This window comes from Fusarium falciforme, chromosome 6 (assembly GCF_026873545.1).
Source record: "Fusarium falciforme chromosome 6, complete sequence".
Lineage (NCBI taxonomy): Eukaryota > Fungi > Ascomycota > Sordariomycetes > Hypocreales > Nectriaceae > Fusarium > Fusarium falciforme.
Window position 1 is genome coordinate 3,802,518 of NC_070549.1, and position 20,376 is coordinate 3,822,893.

Consider the following 20,376-nt stretch of genomic DNA (forward strand, 5'->3'; position numbering starts at 1 on the left):
GCCAACCAGGAATACCCAAAAAAAAAAGCACAAAGAATGCCAAAGTTCCTTCAGATATGTGAGTGCTGATACGATAGTAATGCCAGGTGATCATCACCAGTTACTGATACAGCCCTGGACTTCGCTTCCCCAATGTTAGCACAAGCCTGATTCTCAATACTGGTGTAACCCTACCCGTGCAGAATCAAGTTCGTACTTGCACATTCAATGCTCTTGAGGTGCAGCTCGCTTCCCATCAAAGCATACGCCAGGGGGTTGAGCCAATACAACCAGTCAAACCACGGATGCATCTGCATCTTAGTGATTTGGTAGCCGGTATACATGGCCAAAACGGAGATGACTTATCTTGAGATCTTGAATGCCCCGCCGAAAGAGCCGGAGGCGGCCCCAACGGCCCTGAACAGAGCGATCGAGCAGAGGTTGTTGGTAATCAAGATGAGCCAGTAGGTGAAGAACCCACCCGCCGAGGTAGCCAGGCCAACCATAAAGTAGACAACCAAAGACCAAAGTGTGATTTGAAGGAAAACGATGGGTATGTCGGCGGAAATCTGGACCACACAGGTAGCTTCTGGGTGGAACAGAGCAAGCCTCGTATGCTTGATGATAATGGGGCGACCAGTGAAGGAATCAACCACCTCGGATATGGCTGAGAGGCAGTGGGAGAGGAGAGACCAAAAGAGAGCGCCTCCTTTGAGAAATAGTCCAGTGCTGCCGTCGGGCGCATTGTAATAAAGGGACCCTGCCATCAATGCCTGGATCAGTGAGGCGCCCTGCTTCATAAAAAACGTAGGCAAGTCGCCACCAATGATCTAGTACTATCGAGCAATGCAAGTCCACACTTGAGCGGCGAAGTTGACGGTGTGCTGGCTAGTGCTAGAGGATGTCTCGAGCTCAATGCATGCTTGAAACTCCATAGTTCGGCATTGGGCGATTTGACTGTCAGAGTAGTGATCTTGGTCCATAAGTTCCGCGTAGATGGGTGAATGATGGTATCGTTGCAGAATATCATCCGCGCCTCTAGGAAAGGTCATCTCGAAAACCGGCCGCACCTGTCGTTCCGTTGGAACCGTAACTCCGGTCAAGAAATCGGCAATTTTTGCACCATCATGACAAATGAAGCCTAGTTCCTCCATGAAATAATATTGCGATAATTGTATAAGTATCTTAAGGAATAAAAGGCTCCTAGAGGGCGGGTAAGGAAGCGAGGCTCTAGCAAAACCTTAAAACATAAACCTTCACGTAATATCACACCAAAGGCAGATCGCGTCGTTCGCGTTTGATTCTAAAACGTTACCAAAACGTCACGGATGTTTGACTTTCTCTTGAAGTCAGTCAAATGCCTCTGGAACATGAAAGTGGTATCTACACGCAGACCCAGTGGCCTTTAGTTTTCCTATTCATGGATAATGTCAAGGTCATGCTTCCTCTCTCCCCTTTTCACTTTCCAAGCTGCACTATGACTAAGTCGGACAAGCTCCATCACGAACTCGCTTATCTCTCGGATATGCTCTAACTCCTCTATCGAAAGCCTCTCTGCTGGAATTTTGCGCGTGATGCTGCTTATCGATGACAAGATGTGCAAGTCGCTATCCGCTGTATGGCCAAGAGGGTGTATAAGAATGTTCATAAAGAGTGGCATGGCAGCCATCGGGGCATAGTGGGACACGACCCATGCTGAATCCTCTTTCCAGAAGTCGACGACAGTGTCCAAGATGCGGAAAATGGAGCGACTGGCCTCTATCGATAGATCGGCGCTCGAGTGCACGACGCTGTGTAGGTCATCAGGCAGATTCTCTTCCAGGTCTCCACACTTTCGGACCAACGTGTGGATATTGATGATAGTAAAAAGGTAGTCGAGCTGCAGATTGATGAAATACGTGCAGTTCTCTAGGCTCATGGTTGAGGGCAATGAGAAAGACGAGTCTGATAGGATGGATAATCTAGGACGATAGGGTGGTTCAACTGACAATCGCCATTCCTCAAGCTCGTCGTCAAGTTGTCGAACGTGCGCAAGAAGCTCACTCTCGGTGTATTTAAAAGCTCGGGGCGAGCAGAGCAGTCGACTTGCGTTTTCTTTAATCTTTGCGAGGTTTGTATCCCGTGACTGGTTGCTGAATTCCTCGGACTCGGTTACATCGCAGTGATCCGAAGTAAGTAGTGGCGGCTCATCGGTACGCAACGAGATATCCTTGTCATAGCAGTAGCACATCCAGAACAACCTTCGGATATGTAGCTTTGTTTGGTCGTCGAATGTGGGAACATGTTGCGGAAGGATAGCCAGTCGTGACAGCGGGAAATGGCCGCCAAGGTCACATACCATGCGACATGCGCTTCTGAAGGTGACGGAAGCCTCTCGGCATTGTCCTCTCATTTTTTGACATGCCCACTACTTGGAAGTCAGCTGTGAGCCTCAGTGACAATACTTGGTGGTTCTACGTTTCCTTACCAGAAGAAGGGTGCCCTGCAAGATGTCCAAGTTCGTATTGTCATTGATGATGGTCAACAAGCGGTTGGCCTCATGAACGCAATCGTTTGGCTCGACGTTGAGACCTAATTGCCGAGCGTCTGTCGTGCGTACAACAAGTGCAATCATGGCCCAGAGACAGGCCTCAGCTGATGTCCGGCGTCCCAGATCAGCTCCTTCATCACCGTACGCTCTGGCAATTGTTCCTTCAATGAGGCTTCTCTCCAGGATAGCAAAGACGATAGAGGTCATGGATTTGAAGAAGCCCTCAACAAGATGCCTACAGGTAGCTTTTGAGGGCAGCATTCTCGGCCGTTCGGGAAATATAGCAAGGCCAAACGGTGATGCAGTCCCCAGCGGGTTGGAGAATAGGTCAAACTTCTCCAGAAACACACGCTCTCCTGCACCATCTGATATCCACTGCTGACCACGCTCAGACAAAATCCCTATCCCTTTGAAGTACCAATTGTTACCGATTTGACATCGCGACAATTTGGAGGTAGACTTGGGCGAAGTTGTCTGGGCCCGCGTGGTATTCGCAGCAAGGTCGGAAGGGCTTATGGGGGACGGTTGGCCGAGGATCGTAGCGACGGGAGATGCTCTCAGGCGGTTTCTCGATGGTTCGGCAAATGGCCTCTCGGGAAATGACCTTTCTGGCCAAGGCGAAGCGCCCCCAACGGGCCTATTCGTACATAGTGCAGACTGGAGGGCTTCTTCGAGCGTTTCTACTCGTCGGGACAGTTCTTGGACGACATCGGATGTGGTTCTGGGGTCTTGTGTCAGGCTCCCAAACTATGCTATCACGGCAATAAACAAAGTCATTTGAAGAAAGCTTACCTCTTGTTTGGGTCTTTTTGAATGACTCTGTCAAAGGTACAGGCCACGCCCTGGCTCCCGCACCAGTCGCAGGGATCGCCCTGAGTATTGATGATACATTGAATCTAACAAGTTGGCGTTATTCAAACATTCTCTGCCAGTGTCACTTGGACGATGGAACATGTGATTAATTACCTTTCGCTTGTAGCAGACATCGCAGGCGCGCCGGGGAGGCATTGCATCGCCCCCGCATAAAGAAGTTGAGGTAATCGGAAAGACGGAGCGCCGACGGAAACGAAAGGATGGAAAATTTGACCGGGATGAATGTATCGGAGACCCGGAAGTCCGATGACACACCGTATCGGTGCATAATGTCCGAGCGCGCAGGAGCTAGGGTATGGATAGAGTGGCCCCGGTTGGAACAGCTTGCGCGTGGAGTTGGTGAGCCAGCACCGACGGACTCAATTAATATGATGGACGGACATGTTGACTGGATTCGTGCAAAAAAGGGTGCGACAAATATCGTCATCAAATGACGGATACAGCTGAGAGACTACAGTATCATGGCGCATGGCAACTCAGCACCCACACTCCCATTTTCTACAGTGTAACCAACACAGTACTCCTCACCCTCTTTTTGCTGTTGAACATGGGACGGCGTTTCACCTTTTCGCAAGTCTCGACATACACAAGAGATCATTGAGCTCGTAGCACAGAAGCAAATGCATTTTGAGGAATGGGATGGTTGACAGCGGGTAGCAGAAGTAGAGGGCAGTCAAGTGTAATATAGATAATACAAGGCGTCTCAGTGTATGAGTATTCTTTACCAAACCTTGTATGTGACAAGTCAGTCTTGGGCCGAGGGATGGGGAAGAAAGGCGTGCGGAGCCTTCTTTGTTAGCCCTTGCCTGTCGCGCTATCGGGCCTGGTTCTTTCTTTTCTCACATCTCAATCTCCATCTGTCCCTTTGCCTTGACGTATATTCACGTTAACACAATACCGGTTTGATGTCCAAAGCTTAATTGTAGGCGAAGTGATGGGTGGGGATATGATAATACAACCGATCCTCGGTACTTATTAGGCTCGGTTAACCGCGTCGCATCATCGAGGAGAGGCAGTGCATGCAAGACAAACAAGATATGGCCCAAGCTCTTCATTTCCGTCGCCGATTACCAATATCAAACTTGCTCCATCATTGGATGTGTTAGTGACATGGACGCTGTGGTCCGTGCCGTAATCGCTGATCTTCCCTCGATCAAGAAGACGGATTTCCGTGTCCGCTTATGTAATGCACATTTTCTCCAACTTTGTCAAAACCGCCAACGTGGCGCTTATCAGATCCCTCCAAGTGCAGTCATTGGTTGGGAAGAGGAGCCCCGTGACCCCCCCCTTTGCTGATCTCGACAACAGCTCCCCTGCTGAGACTTGAGCTAAGCTTTCGAACATGGTTGCGATGCAGCTTTACCTCGATCTGCGATTGCAGAGACAGGCAGGTAGACGTAGGTACATAATAACATAAACCGCCCCACGTATTGACCAAGATGCCTTCTCCACCATAGCTCACTGGTTCTTGAGCCGACTCCCTTCACAACGATTCATTCCCTTTATCCAGGGCCCCAGATAAGGTCGGAAGGCCTACCTTATACTTTTGCAACATGTCAAACAATTTACTCGATCCAAAGGCACTGTTGGATCCACGCCAGCGGTCGACGAGCAACGCAGACACCATCTCCTTCACTGACGGGACAACTGTTGCGCCTAGCAGCTACCTGTCAGATGTACCGCAGTATTACGAGCCGGACCAGCCTAAAGGTGTCGACCTCGGAGACCCCAACAGGCCATTCCCTCATAGCCCCGATCAACTCGGCCAATTACTAGACCCCAAATCACTCGATGTGCTCAAGGGTTTTGGTGGTCTCGAGGGCCTCGCTCGCAGTCTCCGTGTAGACCTCAAAGCTGGTCTCAGCGTGGATGAGCTCGAACAGCATACTTCCTCGCACGGCCCATCCACTGAAAGAGTTCGCACGTATGGGCGCAACCAGCTCCCAGCGAAAAAGCCCAAGTCAATCTGGAGGTTGGCATGGATCACTCTTCAAGAAGCAGTTCTGATCATGTTATTGGTGGCTGGCGTCATATCCCTTGCGCTCGGCCTCTACGAGACCTTTGGTGTAGCCCACAAGCCTGGCGACCCTACGCCCGTTGATTGGGTTGAAGGCGTTGCTATTTTGTCCGCTGTTGTCATTGTCGTGGTAATCGCCTCGCACAATGACTGGCAAAAAGAAAAGGCTTTCGTCAAGCTGAACACCAAGAAGGACGATAGAGAAGTCAAGGTGCTTCGGTCCGGCAAGTCTATGCTTGTCAACGTTGTCGACGTGGTCGTCGGAGATGTTCTTTACCTTGAGCCGGGTGACTTGATTCCTGTTGATGGCATCTTTATCGATGGGCACAATGTCAAATGCGATGAATCAACTGCAACCGGCGAGTCAGATTCCCTGAAAAAGACGCCCGGCGCAAAGGTCTTTGCACCAGATTGGAATAGCAGCAAAGATCCTGACCCATTCATCATTTCCGGGTCAAGGGTTCTTGAAGGTAAGGCACACGTACACTAGGGACCATGAAGTGTAACTAATTTGTGGCTAGGCATGGGGACATTCCTCTGTACTTCGGTCGGGATCAACAGCTGCTTTGGCAAAATCATGATGTCAGTTCGGACGGATATTGAGTCGACGCCCCTTCAAAAGAAACTAGAAGGGTTAGCAGTGGCTATTGCTAAGCTCGGTGGTGGTGCTTCAGTGCTCATGTTCTTCATCCTCCTTTTCCGCTTCTGTGCACATCTCCCTGGGGATGACAGGCCGGCGGAGGAGAAAGCATCGACCTTTGTTGACCTTTTGGTCGTGGCCATTGCTATCATTGCTGTGGCTGTGCCTGAAGGTCTGCCTCTTGCTGTCACCCTCGCGCTAGCCTTTGCTACGACGCGCCTTTTGAAGGAGAACAATCTCGTCAGAGTGCTCAGGGCATGCGAGACTATGGGTAATGCTACTTGCATCTGTTCAGACAAGACAGGAACTCTGGTAAGGCGCCTTAGACAAGAGGAACAAACCTTGCTAATAATTTGTAGACTACGAACAAAATGACCGTCACCGCCGGCCGCTTTGGTGATTCCAGCTTTACCGATGATACTTCTTCGTGGGCCTCGAGCTTGTCTCAGGATACCAAAAAACTCATCACTCAGTCAGTAGCCATCAACTCGACGGCTTTTGAAGGGACACATGAAGGAGAGACAACATTCATCGGCTCCAAGACGGAGACTGCGCTACTACAGCTTGCCAGGGACCATCTTGGCATGCAGTCCCTTTCGGAAACCAGGGCAAACGAACAAATCGTCATCATCGAGCCCTTCGACTCTGTCAAGAAGTATATGACCGCAGTCATCAAGGTTCCATCTGGCTACAGATTACTCATCAAGGGAGCTTCCGAGATCATCGTCGGGTTTTGCACACAGCAGGTAAACCCAATCACCAGTGACCTTGAACCCCTGGACCGCAAATCTGCGGAGGAAGCCATCCTTGCATTCGCAAGCAAGTCTCTCCGTACCATTGGAATGGCGTACAAGGACTTTGAGGAGGTACCTGATCTTGAAAGCCTGAGCGACTTGACTCTTCTTGGTGTCGTTGGCATCCAGGATCCGGTCCGCCCTGGCGTTCCTGAGGCTGTACAAAATGCCAAGCGTGCTGGCGTTGTGACTCGGATGGTTACAGGAGATAACTTGGTCACTGCCCGAGCTATTGGCACGGAATGCGGCATCTTTACTGATGGTGGCATTATCATGGAAGGTCCTGAATTCCGCAAACTGTCCGAGGAGGAACTCGACAATATCATCCCCCGACTACAGATTCTAGCCCGCTCATCGCCAGACGATAAACGCATCTTGGTTACACGTCTCAAGGCCTTAGGAGAAACCGTGGCTGTGACAGGCGATGGCACAAATGACGCACCCGCTCTTAAGGCTGCCGACATTGGCTTCTCTATGGGTATTTCAGGTATGTTGAGCCGACTCTATTGGCCCGTTGTCGAATGGGCTTACGGAAGCTAGCTAATCACACGATATTTCAGGTACCGAAGTAGCGAAAGAGGCTTCCGAGATTATCCTTATGGATGATAACTTTGCCTCGATCATCACTGCCCTAAAATGGGGCCGGGCTGTTAATGACGCTGTACAGAAGTTTTTGCAGGTATTTTACTATTATCTGAGAAACCATATACATAGCTGACATATCAACAGTTTCAAATCACTGTCAATATCACTGCGGTCATCCTGTCGTTTGTTACTTCCATGTACAATGATGACTACGAGCCAGTTCTCAAAGCCGTGCAGCTGCTATGGGTAAGTCGGCAATCAAGTTCAGCGCATACCCAGGTTGAATATTGACTTTCAACAGATTAACTTGATTATGGATACAATGGCTGCCCTGGCTCTGGCCACAGACCCCCCCACAGATGCCATCCTCGATAGGCCTCCTCAACCCAAGTCTGCACCGCTCATCACCATGAACGTAAGTCCATCATCACCTCCACCTAATTTATGACAATATTAACAACCGAAGATGTGGAAAATGATCATCGGTCAATCTATTTTCCAGCTCGTTGTTGTCCTCGTCCTTTATTTCGCCGGCGGCGCCATTCTCAAGTACAATGTCAGCATTGAAAGTGACAAGCTTCAGCTTGATACTATCATCTTCAATATGTTCGTTTGGATGCAAATCTTCAACGAGCTAAACTGCCGTCGGCTCGACAACAGGTTTAATATTTTCGTGGGAGTCCACCGAAACTGGTTTTTTATTATTATCAACCTCATCATGATCGGCCTACAAGTTGCCATTGTCTTCGTGGGTAGCCGAGTCTTCGATATTGATCCTGATGGTCTCGACGGTCCTCAGTGGGCTATTTCAATCCTCGTCGCGGCATTCAGTCTGCCATGGGGTGTGGTCGTGCGCATTTTCCCTGATGAGTGGTTTGCAAAGGTTGTCTGCTTTGTGGCTCCACCCTTTGTCATCTCGTATAGGTTTCTTGCGAATGGTTGCTCCAAATTTGCCAGGCTTTTTAAACAATCTAAGAAATTGGGTCGTGGAGAAGACAGCGATTCCTCGGAGGAAAAAACACAAGACAAGGAGAAGTCATCTACAGTTGAGCCAATCATCGTTGAACGGGCTTAGAACACCTGCCTTGGGAACATGTCAGCGAAACAGAAAGGCCTTGTCGCAATTAGAGGGAGGAGAACCGGTTGACACAGACCGGGGGTAGGGGCAACGACAAAACGGGAGGCTGGGTGACTTCGCAGAGTTTGGAAAGGCAAGCGTGAAGGATGAGAAGAGGGAACCATGTAAAACCCCATCAGTAATCGGAGTTATCTTATATATATGGTATGAAATTCGGGTTTGGATTTGCATGAACGTTGAGTTTAGAGTTGTTAAGGGTGGGTAATTGCCATATATAAAAAATTTGATGCAGCTGGACCAATAGTGACTTAAATCCCTTGGGACCTTTTTTCTTATGAATGCAAGGCTTTGGGTGTGTCCTATTGCCACTTTAATACCCCGTCGTCCTACAGCTTGCGGGTTGAGTCTCCTCTACCTTCGCGACTCTTGCTCGTGGGTGCAGACGCGTTGAGCTGGTGTTGAACAATAGCGCGCTCTGATTAGTCAGAGCACCCCCACTAAAGGGGCTATGCGCTTTTATATTACTATATTAGGCGATGCCTTTATTTTTAGAAAAATAACGCGTTTTTAATTATTATTTTTTATACTTTAAGGTAATTATAGGCACTCTATAAAATAGTTATAAGCCTAAGTAAGAGTATTCTTTACTAAGTTTTATATGCCTTTTATTATTATTAATAATTCTTTCTTAAATTAACTTAAAGACCTTTAAAAAACCTTATTTAATATAAAACCTTTATAGTTTATAACTTAAAAGTTTTATTTATATCTATAATTAATTAATATAATATATAAAATATATCTATTTATTACTTTATAAGCGCTATATTTATAGTTTTTAAGTTAAATATTATAAATAATATTAAGACTATTTATCTTAAGACTAAGGTATAATAATTAAATTAAATAGCTATGCTATAGACTTATTAAGTTAGGAAAAATAAGTCCTAAGCTATTTTAAACTATTAGGTAAATTCTTATATATAAAAAAGGAATTAATAGCCTTTAACCTTTAATTATTATTATTTTATTTAAAGGTTAATTTAAAAATAAAAGAGCTTTAAGGCTTCTTCTTAAAAATAACTTTTATTGCTCTTATTTAATTAATTACCCTTATTATTTTATATAATATTTAATTTATAAAAAAATATATAAAATTCTTTTTTTAAAAGTTATATAAAGAAAATTATATTTTAAGTTTTACTTATAAATAATATATTATATTTTATAAATAAATTAATATCTCTTTATAAGAATTATAATTTTTTTATTTTTTTAATAATTAATATAAACCTTAATTAATTAAATTTATTAATTAGATAAAAAAATTTTTTTTTATATTACTAATTAACAAATTATAAGTATAATTACTTTTATAAAATTAAGACTATTTAATTAAAATACCTTAAATATTAAAAATTAATATAAATACTTTTTATACCTTAAATATTAAAAATTAATATAAATGCTTTTTATACCTTATATAAAATAAATATTAATTATAAAAAGAAGTTATTTATTATAAATATAAAAAAAGTAAGTATCTTAAACCTATAGCTAATATATAAGAAACCTTTTTTTATTAAAGCTAATAAGCTATATTTATTTAAATTACTTATAAAAATACTTATAATATAATTATAAAAAGTCTTAATTATTAAAATATTTACTTAGTAGCTAATAAAAAGTGAAATTCTTATAACTTTTATTTTAATTTTAATAATATTTAAAAAAAAACCCTTATAATAAAAACCCTTAACCCTTTTATAAGTATAAAAAGAAATATATAATAATACCTTAGAATTATTTAATTAAATAATAATAACTATAAATATTATATTAATTACTTAAAATAATAAATGCCTTAACCTTATATTAAAAAATAATATTAGCTAAGATATAATAGCTAAGAATAATACCAAGGTAATTATTAATAAGGTCTTTTTTATTTTATATTAAGAACTTATAATTAAAGAATTAAATAACTTTTTATTTATAATATTATTTTATTTATTTTTTATCTTTAAAGGAAAAAATATAATTAAATATTTATAAAACTTTAATTAATAAGTAAAACTTATAAATATTTTTAAATATAAAAAACTAAGACTCTTTATATTATATATTAGCCCTAATATTAAATAAGAAATTTAATAAGGTATAAAAGGTTATAATAAAAAAAGGCCTAGGAAAATTAAAAAAGTTTTTTATAAATATAGATTTTAATTAAATTAAAATAATAAAAAAAAAGCTTTAAATAATTAATAAGGTTTAATTAAAAATTAACTTATATATTATTATTAAATAATTAAATAAATATTAATATCTCTTTAAGTAAATTAATAAGAATTAAATAAACTCTTATATAATTTTAAGCTATTTATAAAATATTACTTAAAAAACTATTAATAAGATTTATAAAATATTACGCAAAAGAAAATATAGGCCCTAATAGCCTATACCTCTAGGCTATTAGTCTAAAAGGTCTGCCGCGCCTGTCTTAGTTAACGGATCACAGCGTAATCAGGCCCTATAGGGCTATAGGCTACAGGGGCCTAATATAAAAAATATAATAAAAAATTAAGAAACTTATTATTTTAAGCTATTATAACCTTATAAATATAATTAAATAATATTATAAAAATAAAATTAAGCTTAATATAAGGATATAAGGTAGCTATTATACTGCTAACTAATTAGCTAAGCCCTAGCTAGATATTATATATATAGGGACTTTCTAAAACCTCTATAGCCGAGCTATTATAGAGGGCTTAGTAAATTAAAGACTTATATATATTAGAGACTTACCTTTAAGTTATAATTTTATCTTAATCTAGCTATTAAGCCTTATTATCTCATAATTCTTTAATTTTCTTTTTAATAAATAATGAATATAAAATTAAGATAAAAGAATTAAGAAAACTTTATTACTCCCTAGGATAGTTATTTACTTTATAAGCTAGTATAAAAAGTAATCTAAGAAATATCTTAATAAATTATCTTAATTTAAAAGGCCTTAAGGAGCAAATCTAAGAAATTAAAAAATATTATAATTTATTACTATTTATAGGCTAGCCTTATAGTAATTTATCCCTAATAAATAAAGTTAATATTAAAAACCTCTTTAATATAAACTAATAATAAATATTAGAATTATTATAATTAATAAGATCTTATATTAAAAGGAATATCTTATTAATAAAAAAAGGCTAGGGCGGCTCGCATGAAAATGAAAGTCTTGGATGGCCTGTGACTTGGATGATAATGCTTCACCATCAGTGGGAAGCCGTGTGGAAAAAAGCCTAAATGTATTATTATATCTATTGATTTTGTTTTTGCTTCATACATACCACTTAATTTCCCCCAGTCAACATCTTTCGGCAAGGCTGTTCACTGATTTTAGTGCCACATCTATCACTGGCAACGGCCTTCGTGAATTCAACCCAGTCCCCACGGGCTGAAGTTCGGTGGGAGTTGGATTGACATGCCCTATGTGGAGAGTATCGGAATTACTGTTTTTGGAATATCCGCAACAGCCGCTGAAATCAAGAGGACACAACCCGCAGGGTCAAACCGATAACAGTTTTGTTGGCGTCCCTGGAGGCTGATGAGCTCTCGAAGGAGTTGGCTGCTGCGCTGCCAGCGCGTATCAGGAACGCCTTCCAACTAGCTCCCAAGCATGGCGGATGCTGTATCAAAAGGAAGCCCATCCGGAAGCATTGGCATTGAATAATGTGAAACTGGCACTTGGACAGATCATCAAGGTCTAGGCTAATCCCATTCCAGTGTTGATTGAATGTGGCTAGTCTGTTGTTAGTTAAACAACTCCGAGTCTAATGCCGAGTTCACGGCCTCGAGGACGGACTTGCCTATGTAGGAACCGACTCCGCTGGCCTCAATCCGCAGACAACAGAAACCTCCATCGCGGTCGATCTGAGGAGTTCCCACAACCTATTTAAACCCCGAGCATGAGCGCCTTTGTCGACTTGCTTCCGCCACAGAACCCTTCACCTGCCATACCGCTACCACCAGTTTCTTCAGCTGCGAACATGTCTCTGAACCCGCTGAACGGAGGGCATTTTGTCCATAACGAGAAGAGGGTCGGCGATGGCGGCTCTCTGTTGAAACGACTTTCACTCGAGAACAAAACTGCTATCGTCTCTGGAGGGGGCGCTGGAATCGGCCTTGCTGTCGCCCATGCGTTTGCTGAAATGGGTGCCAACGTCGCCATTTGGTACAGCACTAACAAGACGGCTAGGGCAACAGCCGATGCCCTCGCCAGCAAGTACAACATAAAATGTGAGGAATCCACCATCAGCACTTGGCGCATGGAGCTGACAGAATATCAGGCCGAGCATATCAGGTAGATGTGAGGGACCCTGGAGAAATCGAGAAGACGATTGATCAAGTGGTCCAAGACTTTAACGGACGGCTTGATATCTTCGTAGCCAACGCCGGGATCCCGTGGACTAAGGGTCCTATGATTGATGGCCCCTTGGATCACTACAGGGACGTTGTCCGGACAAACTTGGACGGAACATATTTCTGTGCCAAGTTCACCGCGAAACATTGGCGCCGGCAGAAGCTGGAAGGAACAACAACATCGGGACAGCCGCTTATTAACTATACCTCGGGAAGCTTCATCGCTACAGCATCGATGAGTGGCTCAATTGTCAATATTCCTCAACTTCAGGCCTCATATAACGCTGCCAAGGCGGGGGTGATCCATATGTGCAAGAGCCTAGCCGTGGAATGGGCACAATTCGCTAGGGCCAACTCTGTGTCTCCGGGGTATATCATCACGGATATTTCTACTTTTGTTCCCGGCGAGATGAAGGAAATCTGGAAGGACAATATTCCGCTAGGGTAAGAATCTCCCAGTCAGAACCCTCAATCTAGGCTAACTCTGAAGTAGACGTGAGGGCGAGCCACATGAGCTACAAGGTGCCTATCTCTACCTGGCTTCAGACGCGTCTACGTACACCACGGGCGCCAATCTGATGGTTGATGGAGGTTACACTGCTCCTTGAAATTAGACGGGTTTCAAGTTTGCCATTAATACATGGGAAATAGAAGAAGATTAGATTTGTCTAGAATGTTTGGACCACTTGATGTTAGTCCGAAATAAACATAACACTGAGCTCCTTCCGATTGCTGCTAATTATGACCGATATGACCTTTATTACCCAAGTAGTTTGTATCGTTTGAAGAAACATATTTTCGCAAAGAAAACCCTTCAAAAACACTCTTTGTGTAATTGTATGATGAGCCTCGGAGCTCTAGGTATGCTTTGGACGGATTCGGATCATGAGTTTTGATGAAAGCGGACCAAATATCGTTCATTAGCTGCGAGTACTCTACGTCGTCCTTGCTGAAATATGGCTGCATATTCTCGGTCGCGTAGTTGAGCGTTCCAAATGTATGAAGAAGATCTGAGCCGTGGCATGAGTAGCCTTGCTGAAGATATCTCTCCGGCATTGGGGCGCTGCCTATATAGACTGTCGACAATTGGTGACCATCCGTCAACAATGCTTGATAGACTGCCGGAAAGATGGAGTGATATCTGTCTAGAAGGTATTCCTGGGGATATAACCATTCACGCTGCCCTGCGTCAGTCATATACTGTCGAGTATTGGTAGATCGACTCACTGCAGTAAACGTTTCGGTTAGGAAATCACGGACCCCATCTGGATCAGTCGTACTAGGGTCAAAACCACCGTGAGCCGCCAGGTCCAATGCCGCGGTAGGAGATACAGTCAGCGCGAGCCCGAGGAAGTCAAGAACACCACTGGACCCAATGTTCGGTATGATTGAATTGACGAATAAACCCGCTTCTTCCTGTACCTGCGTAAACATGGTTGGAACCGGGTTAGGCAAGGTACCGTTGGCCAGCAAATCATAGAATTGGCCATCGATAACATTTTCGACGTGGGGCAAGAAATATTCGATGAACTGGGCTGACTTTCCAATATGGAACAGCAATTTCAACAGCATCAATCGCCGCCGCAACGTTGATTAAGGTCGAGTTTGTTAAGAACCTAGATACGTCAACAGAACGGAGACAATTGACCATAGCGTGTTTTCCCAACAAAGTAGGACAGCCAACAGCTGAGGCTACATTCGGTGTCGCAATGTTGTGATAGAAGTCAGCGCTGAACCATGGGAGATCGATTGGATCTCTTTGGGCTATGGCTGCGGAAAACAGGCCGGTCGCTGCGGAAGAAAATAGCAATGCATGCACACTCTGTAATCCTGCAGACCACCCAAAGATTGTCACTCGATCTGGGTCACCACCAAAGTCGGCAATATGATTCTTCACCCAATTCAGAGCCATAACTTGGTCTTGAATTGCAAAATTGCCAGTAAGCAATGTCTTCGAGGCAAGCTGCCCCAAAGCCCCAAGCCGATAATTGACTGTGACCATCACGACGTCTCCGCGACTAGCGAAATGACCCCCATAATCATGTGGCAATGAATTACTGCCGTAGATATAGCTATAGATCTTTGTCAGCAGAGTTCGAATGGTAAGAACAGCTATCCGTACTCCCCGCCGTAGAACCAGACACCAACGGCTTTTCCCTTTGCTGGGCCGCTTTTTCCTGGCAAAAAAAAACTGTATATGTTGAGATTCAAACAATCTTCCGACTGTATTGAACGTGAAGTTGTTCCCGTTGAGTTCTCTGGTTGATGACAAACGTTCCCATATGTCGTTGCTTGTATTTTCTTGGGACCAGAAAATGCAACCGGCGGAGCGAATCGATTCGAACCCGCAGTCGAGTCAGCGAATGGTATCCCCAGGAATTTGAAGGTCTTGATGTCACGAAATCTGGTTATTTCCCATCCAGAAGAATTGACGACCACTTTGAGGTCTGTTGGATCGTTCTCATCATTGGAAAGGACTCCACTGTTTGAACATAAAGCATTGAAAGTGCTGTCGCATTCTTGCTCAATGACATCTGAAGTCTGCGGCGAGTAGGCAAAGCAAGTAGAGCTGCCGGAGGCGGTCCACAATCGCAGGTGAGAGGTGATATTTGAGGACGAAAAATAATTCAGCTGGTCATTCAGACCCTGCAGATCCTCACTATCGGTAGGAGTTGACAGAAGTGACTCGCCCAGAGTTTTGCAGCGAGATGAAGCTTCCTCGGCTGTGATATTCGATAATAGGACAATGGCTTTGCCGGCACTTGGGGACACCGTCAAATCGTTGTCAAACACGATTTGGTGTGGGCCTATTTCATTTGCCGTCGGAGCTGCAATTGAATTGCAGATAAGGGATGCGTAGGCGCAGTGCAATACGCATTTCCATTGCATGATGATGGACTGCTAAGACTTGAATCAATTGGAGGGCCAAAAAGCTCCCCTTTATATCTAGGTCCCGCACGTTCTTACATTACATTGGTCTTCCTTATCTTCTCCAGCATTGACAGTTCTAATAAACGGCATCATTATGGAACTTTTTCAGCACCAACGCCAGCCTGCAAGATAATGGAGTACAACATAAGAGCTAGATTCGCTCAGAATGTGCGATGACAAATCTGGTAAATCACCATGAATTTCTACCCTATCTCCGCTCTCAGAATCGGAACTAATCCTATCTTAAGTGTATTATCGGAGATATGACGGCGATAAATAGCTAGGCGGATTTTAGATATTTATATATACCTCGGCAGATTAAGCACCAAAGGTCTACTTAAGACCCGGTTTTAATATTCTGACCGTTAAGCGCGACTTTCGCTTGCAGGATGTCAGCTAGACAGTGGGAAAGTGATATTTCCATTTGTGATTATTATTAAGTCAGGGAACTCTTTCCCTGGTCTTTCCCACTTCTACCTTGTTGGTTAAGTCTGAGTAGTGGTTTGTGGTTTAATTAAGGGAGTTGAGCTTTCCATGAGCTCAGGATTTAGCAAGTGTGGTAGTAGCTTATAGGGAGCATAACTAATGCCATGTCGCGCATCCCTACATGTAGTCGTAAAAATGCTGCATATTTTGTCAGCACCAGGTGGAATTACATGCAGTCGCCCAGTACCCGGCCAATACTTCGACCCGAGAGGCGGCAAGAAGGAACTAGAGAAATCAAGCCTATTTCAACCCTTAATTTCTATACTACTTTTAGATCGATAACTGTAAGTATAGCGTGATTAAAGCGATCTGAAGCTGAAGTTACTAAATTACACTTCAGAAGTTGGATAAAACATACCAGCCCGCATCTAGAGATTACCTAAAGAAATTCACCTTATACTGCAAGTAAATTTATTATCAAACAGTTCTATTATTCGACACCACTACATGAATCCTTGAGATGGGGCCTTTCAGTAGCATACTCGCTCTACTAGAAGGGTACAGAGAACAACAGTCCATTTTCGGGTGGCGGGGGTGCGGCCTGAAGCAAATCCAACGTCCGGCTCATGCAAAAAAAGGAAAATTATTGACATCAAATTCATATTTTAGAATAGACTATTTTTAGACCACATTCATGCCCTTACTTGTAGGGCGTATCTCAAGCTCAACTAGCTCTGTAGTACTCGATCGGTCGATGGACGGGTTCGAACTGTAGTAGGCGGGCGGGTGAAGGTCATTGTCGCTCTGGTCTCCTGAAACAGCAGCCCTGCTGTTTTTCCTTCGAGATGCTGCGGTGCCGTATTGAGCTTCTGACAGTTGTCTGGCGGACGATCCACCGAGCCTTGGGAAAACTCGGAGAAGCAGCAGGCGCAGGTTGGGCATGCAAACGCAGCAAACGGCGACATTGAGTTCAATAATGGACCAGTAACAGGTGGCGTAGCCATCACCTGTCGGAATCTTCAGTATCAATGCTCAAAAATCCAAATCTAAAGGGAAACATACGGGTAGGGTTGATGGAGTTTCCAAAGGCTACGAGAAACCGAAGTCGAAGAGCGCTCACTACCGTAACACTAGGAATTTGCATATTAGTAGCTTATTCTGTTGCCAATGGGGATTTGGGGATCGTACAAAGTGCCAATGATAAACATTGAAGCCACGGCGACTTTTCTCTTCCAGTGCATCTGAAGGTAAATAATCTGTGATAATGGAAGTCCTAATATCCAAAGGTCTAGGACGATGCTGACGATAGCAATGGCCCAGGCTAAAGCGTTTATGCCAATGCATTTCCCCTCATGCAGCGCGTCCCAGCCCTTCCAGTAGAAACTCACCGGTTGGCATTGTGCCAGCGCCAGGGTGACAAAGATAATAAGACTGACAACAGAAAAGATAAAAGTTCCCCAGATCAGTCGTCGCACGAGCACGCCGGGGAAGATGCGGAGGTAGAATAGTAGGACACAGAGCTTGACTGCGAATACTTCGCAGGCATATAACGACTGGCCTACATAGAGAGACTTTGGCTGTGTTGGTACATGTTCTGACATATTGTGGTGGGAAGAGGGGTGTCTTACGCGCAGAAAGCCCGTGATCTGGTCGGGTTCGAGAGTCCAGGCATCCTTTCCCAATCCATTCGGTGAAACTAGACAATCGTTTAGCTGAGGTGAGGTGTAAGGATAACGGGAGTGTACTTACGCCCATAAGTGCAGACAACAGAATTCGCAATATCGACGCACTGTTGTTCCGTCAACTTGACGTCCGGAAGCCCGAAGCTGGTTAATAAAATTAACATACAAGACAGAAAAGGACAATGTAGTCATCGGCACAGAGCCCGGGGCCAAATTTAAGCCGCTCGAAGAAGCGCAGACCAACAACAATGGATGTTAATATGAGCAACGTATCTGTCAAGATGTCAAATTGGCGACGTTCATCCCGGCGAGGGTAGTGGCAGGCGGTCGCGGTGGCGTTTTGGGTCGCTGTGAAGCCCGGTCAGCTCCGCTCCTCCATTTTGATGCCGACACGGGTTCAATCATGGTAACTCACCTAACCGGGAGGCCAGTGGTAGTTTGGGCCAAACTACCATTTCGGGGTCAGGGGCACGGACCAATGGCCATGCAGGGATGCACGCGGGGGTGGGTCCGGGACGCGGACAGGGGGGCCAAACTACCAGTCCCAAACTACCATTTCATGCTGCAGCCAATCAGGATAAGGGAAGGGCAACTTCAGGGTTGAGGAAAAAGCAAGCAAAGGAGGGAAATACAACGGAACGCGTCTCCAAGGCCAGCCTTTTCACGACCGACCGGGTGAATAAGCGATATTCTTTTCACATGGACCATGATGAGTCCATAAAATGAGCGCAACTAAGGACGACCGAGCAGTTTCCCAGCCAGCGGCAATCATTCGAGAGAGAGACTATCAGGAAAAGAGGGAAAGAAGGGAAACAAAGACAGCACGTACAGTATCCTAGGAGGAGGAACCAGAGGGAGAGGTAGGGAAGGGCTCGACATAGTCCAGATCGCAGCCAATGGCCCGAGGGCGTCCCACAGACTCGCCCGGCGGCAACGGACCGGAGCGGCAAGGAGATACAGGAGAGTCCGCCAGCTGTATTCATGCAGAAGCCACCAAACCGGGAGAAGGGTGGCTTATATATAATGGCGAATACCGGTCGTTGATCTGCGCCTTTCACGGCTATGCGGTCTGCAGCCTCGAGGGTCACTTGAGGGACCGTCACCCAGACATCGACCATCGGGCCCGCAGCGATATCATCCACCGCCATAAGGGTCTACAGCTGCAAGGACCGGCATTGGAGCAGCTCGTCTAGCACGGTGCGTCAAACCCGACCCGGGCCGTCAAGGGTCTTGTTGTTCACCGGGGCTTCGCTTGCACCTGGCCGGGTTGCAGGCACCTCACGCCGAGCTAGAAGTGCCTACGGGTTCACCTCAACGAGGAGCACAACATAAAGGGAGCCAAGGCACAGGCGGGCCTCTAGACCAGCGTCTATCTGCAGACCTTCTTTACAGGACCAAAGAGGGCGATTTACTACTTCTGCGTCAGCATCTCGACCAGCGGTAACGATGATGCTGTCTCGGCAGCAGGAGATCCTCCGACGCCGGTGGGCAAGGGGAGAAGAGCGACGATGGCCGATAGGCAGCAGACGCACCCGGAAGATCAGATGATAATCGCCGACATCACCCAAGGGTGGTCACTGCAGCAGGAGGAGCAGGAGAAGATGCAGAAGGTCATGGAGGAAGGGATCCTTAGGCACGAGACGACGAACTGGCTGAAGAGGACCGGCTGGTCAGCCCACTTCGCCGGGAGGAATCTGGTGGATATCCAAGCCTGCAGCAGGATACCCGGCCGTGACGACGACGAGCTACGACGGATGGCCACGGCTCTAGATCGTCTATTCTTCGACCGCTGCATCGGCGGGTTAAAGAGCATGCCCCTGATGACCCGCCTGCTCCTGGCCAGCCCCCACCCTCACGATGCCCACAGCCAACCATTTGGGCCGCTACAGGAGAAGACCAGTATGGATCGCTACCTGGTCTATGTGAAGCGGTTCTTATGCTATTGCCTTAACGTGCTGTCGCTAGAGGAGGATGCGCTGTTTGCCGAACATGGCTTTCGCTTCACGCAAGCACAAAGGGCCAGCCTCGAGCTACTCTAGGCGCATCTGCAGGATAAGGAATAGTTGGGCGAGGGGCTATAGGAAGAGATATTATAGATTCTAGCGGACTTCTAGATGCAGCGGCTCGATAGGGACCCTTTTGTGAGCCCACTATGGCATTTCATCAGCATATTAGGAATCAACGGCGAGACAGGGCAGCTCTGACCTGCCTATCTATTTACCTATATACTTATGGGTCTTGTTTTCACGGGGCGGGCGCTGCTAGGAGAGTGGGCCATACTTACCCGGGAGCGGGCCGGGATGATAGACCTCGCGCAATAGTTCGCCCAGGTTCGAGACGCCTAGCTTTACAAGGCAATATACTCTCCCATGGGCTATATGCTTAGCTTGCTATTATATAGAAGGAAGATCGCGCAGGA

General features: G+C 45.2%; 3 protein-coding genes and 2 pseudogenes across 5 annotated transcripts, besides 2 other annotated features; 3 read left to right on the plus strand and 2 right to left on the minus strand.

Moving 5' to 3' along the window:
- Positions 1-1,393: 1,393 nt before the first annotated feature.
- NCS54_00872800 (Fungal-trans domain-containing protein) lies at positions 1,394-3,517 on the minus strand (the record flags this gene model as incomplete). Its single annotated transcript, XM_053154103.1, has 4 exons — positions 1,394-2,386; positions 2,447-3,230; positions 3,302-3,405; positions 3,476-3,517. 4 exons carry the CDS (start codon positions 3,515-3,517, stop codon positions 1,394-1,396), a joined length of 1,923 nt encoding a protein of 640 aa, XP_053010078.1.
- A 1,340-nt stretch (positions 3,518-4,857) lies between these two features.
- On the plus strand, positions 4,858-8,493 carry NCS54_00872900 (annotated as a pseudogene). Its single transcript has 7 exons — positions 4,858-5,869; positions 5,921-6,351; positions 6,399-7,320; positions 7,394-7,512; positions 7,563-7,664; positions 7,720-7,833; positions 7,885-8,493.
- Positions 4,858-8,493: a sequence feature.
- A 3,971-nt stretch (positions 8,494-12,464) lies between these two features.
- Positions 12,465-13,526, plus strand: NCS54_00873000 (Oxidoreductase; the record flags this gene model as incomplete). The annotated part of the gene is made up of 3 exons (XM_053154104.1): positions 12,465-12,795; positions 12,846-13,362; positions 13,412-13,526. 3 exons carry the CDS (start codon positions 12,465-12,467, stop codon positions 13,524-13,526), a joined length of 963 nt encoding a protein of 320 aa, XP_053010079.1.
- A 3,454-nt stretch (positions 13,527-16,980) lies between these two features.
- On the minus strand, positions 16,981-18,412 carry NCS54_00873100 (annotated as a pseudogene). The gene is made up of 7 exons: positions 18,373-18,412; positions 18,124-18,305; positions 18,025-18,064; positions 17,904-17,971; positions 17,464-17,852; positions 17,338-17,405; positions 16,981-17,282 (listed from the first exon to the last, which is right to left on the minus strand).
- Positions 16,981-18,412: a sequence feature.
- A 1,053-nt stretch (positions 18,413-19,465) lies between these two features.
- On the plus strand, positions 19,466-19,996 carry NCS54_00873200 (Hypothetical protein; the record flags this gene model as incomplete). The annotated part of the gene is made up of 1 exon (XM_053154105.1): positions 19,466-19,996. The coding sequence occupies one exon, from the start codon at positions 19,466-19,468 to the stop codon at positions 19,994-19,996; it is 531 nt and encodes a 176-aa protein (XP_053010080.1).
- Between the last annotated feature and the right edge of the window lie 380 nt (positions 19,997-20,376).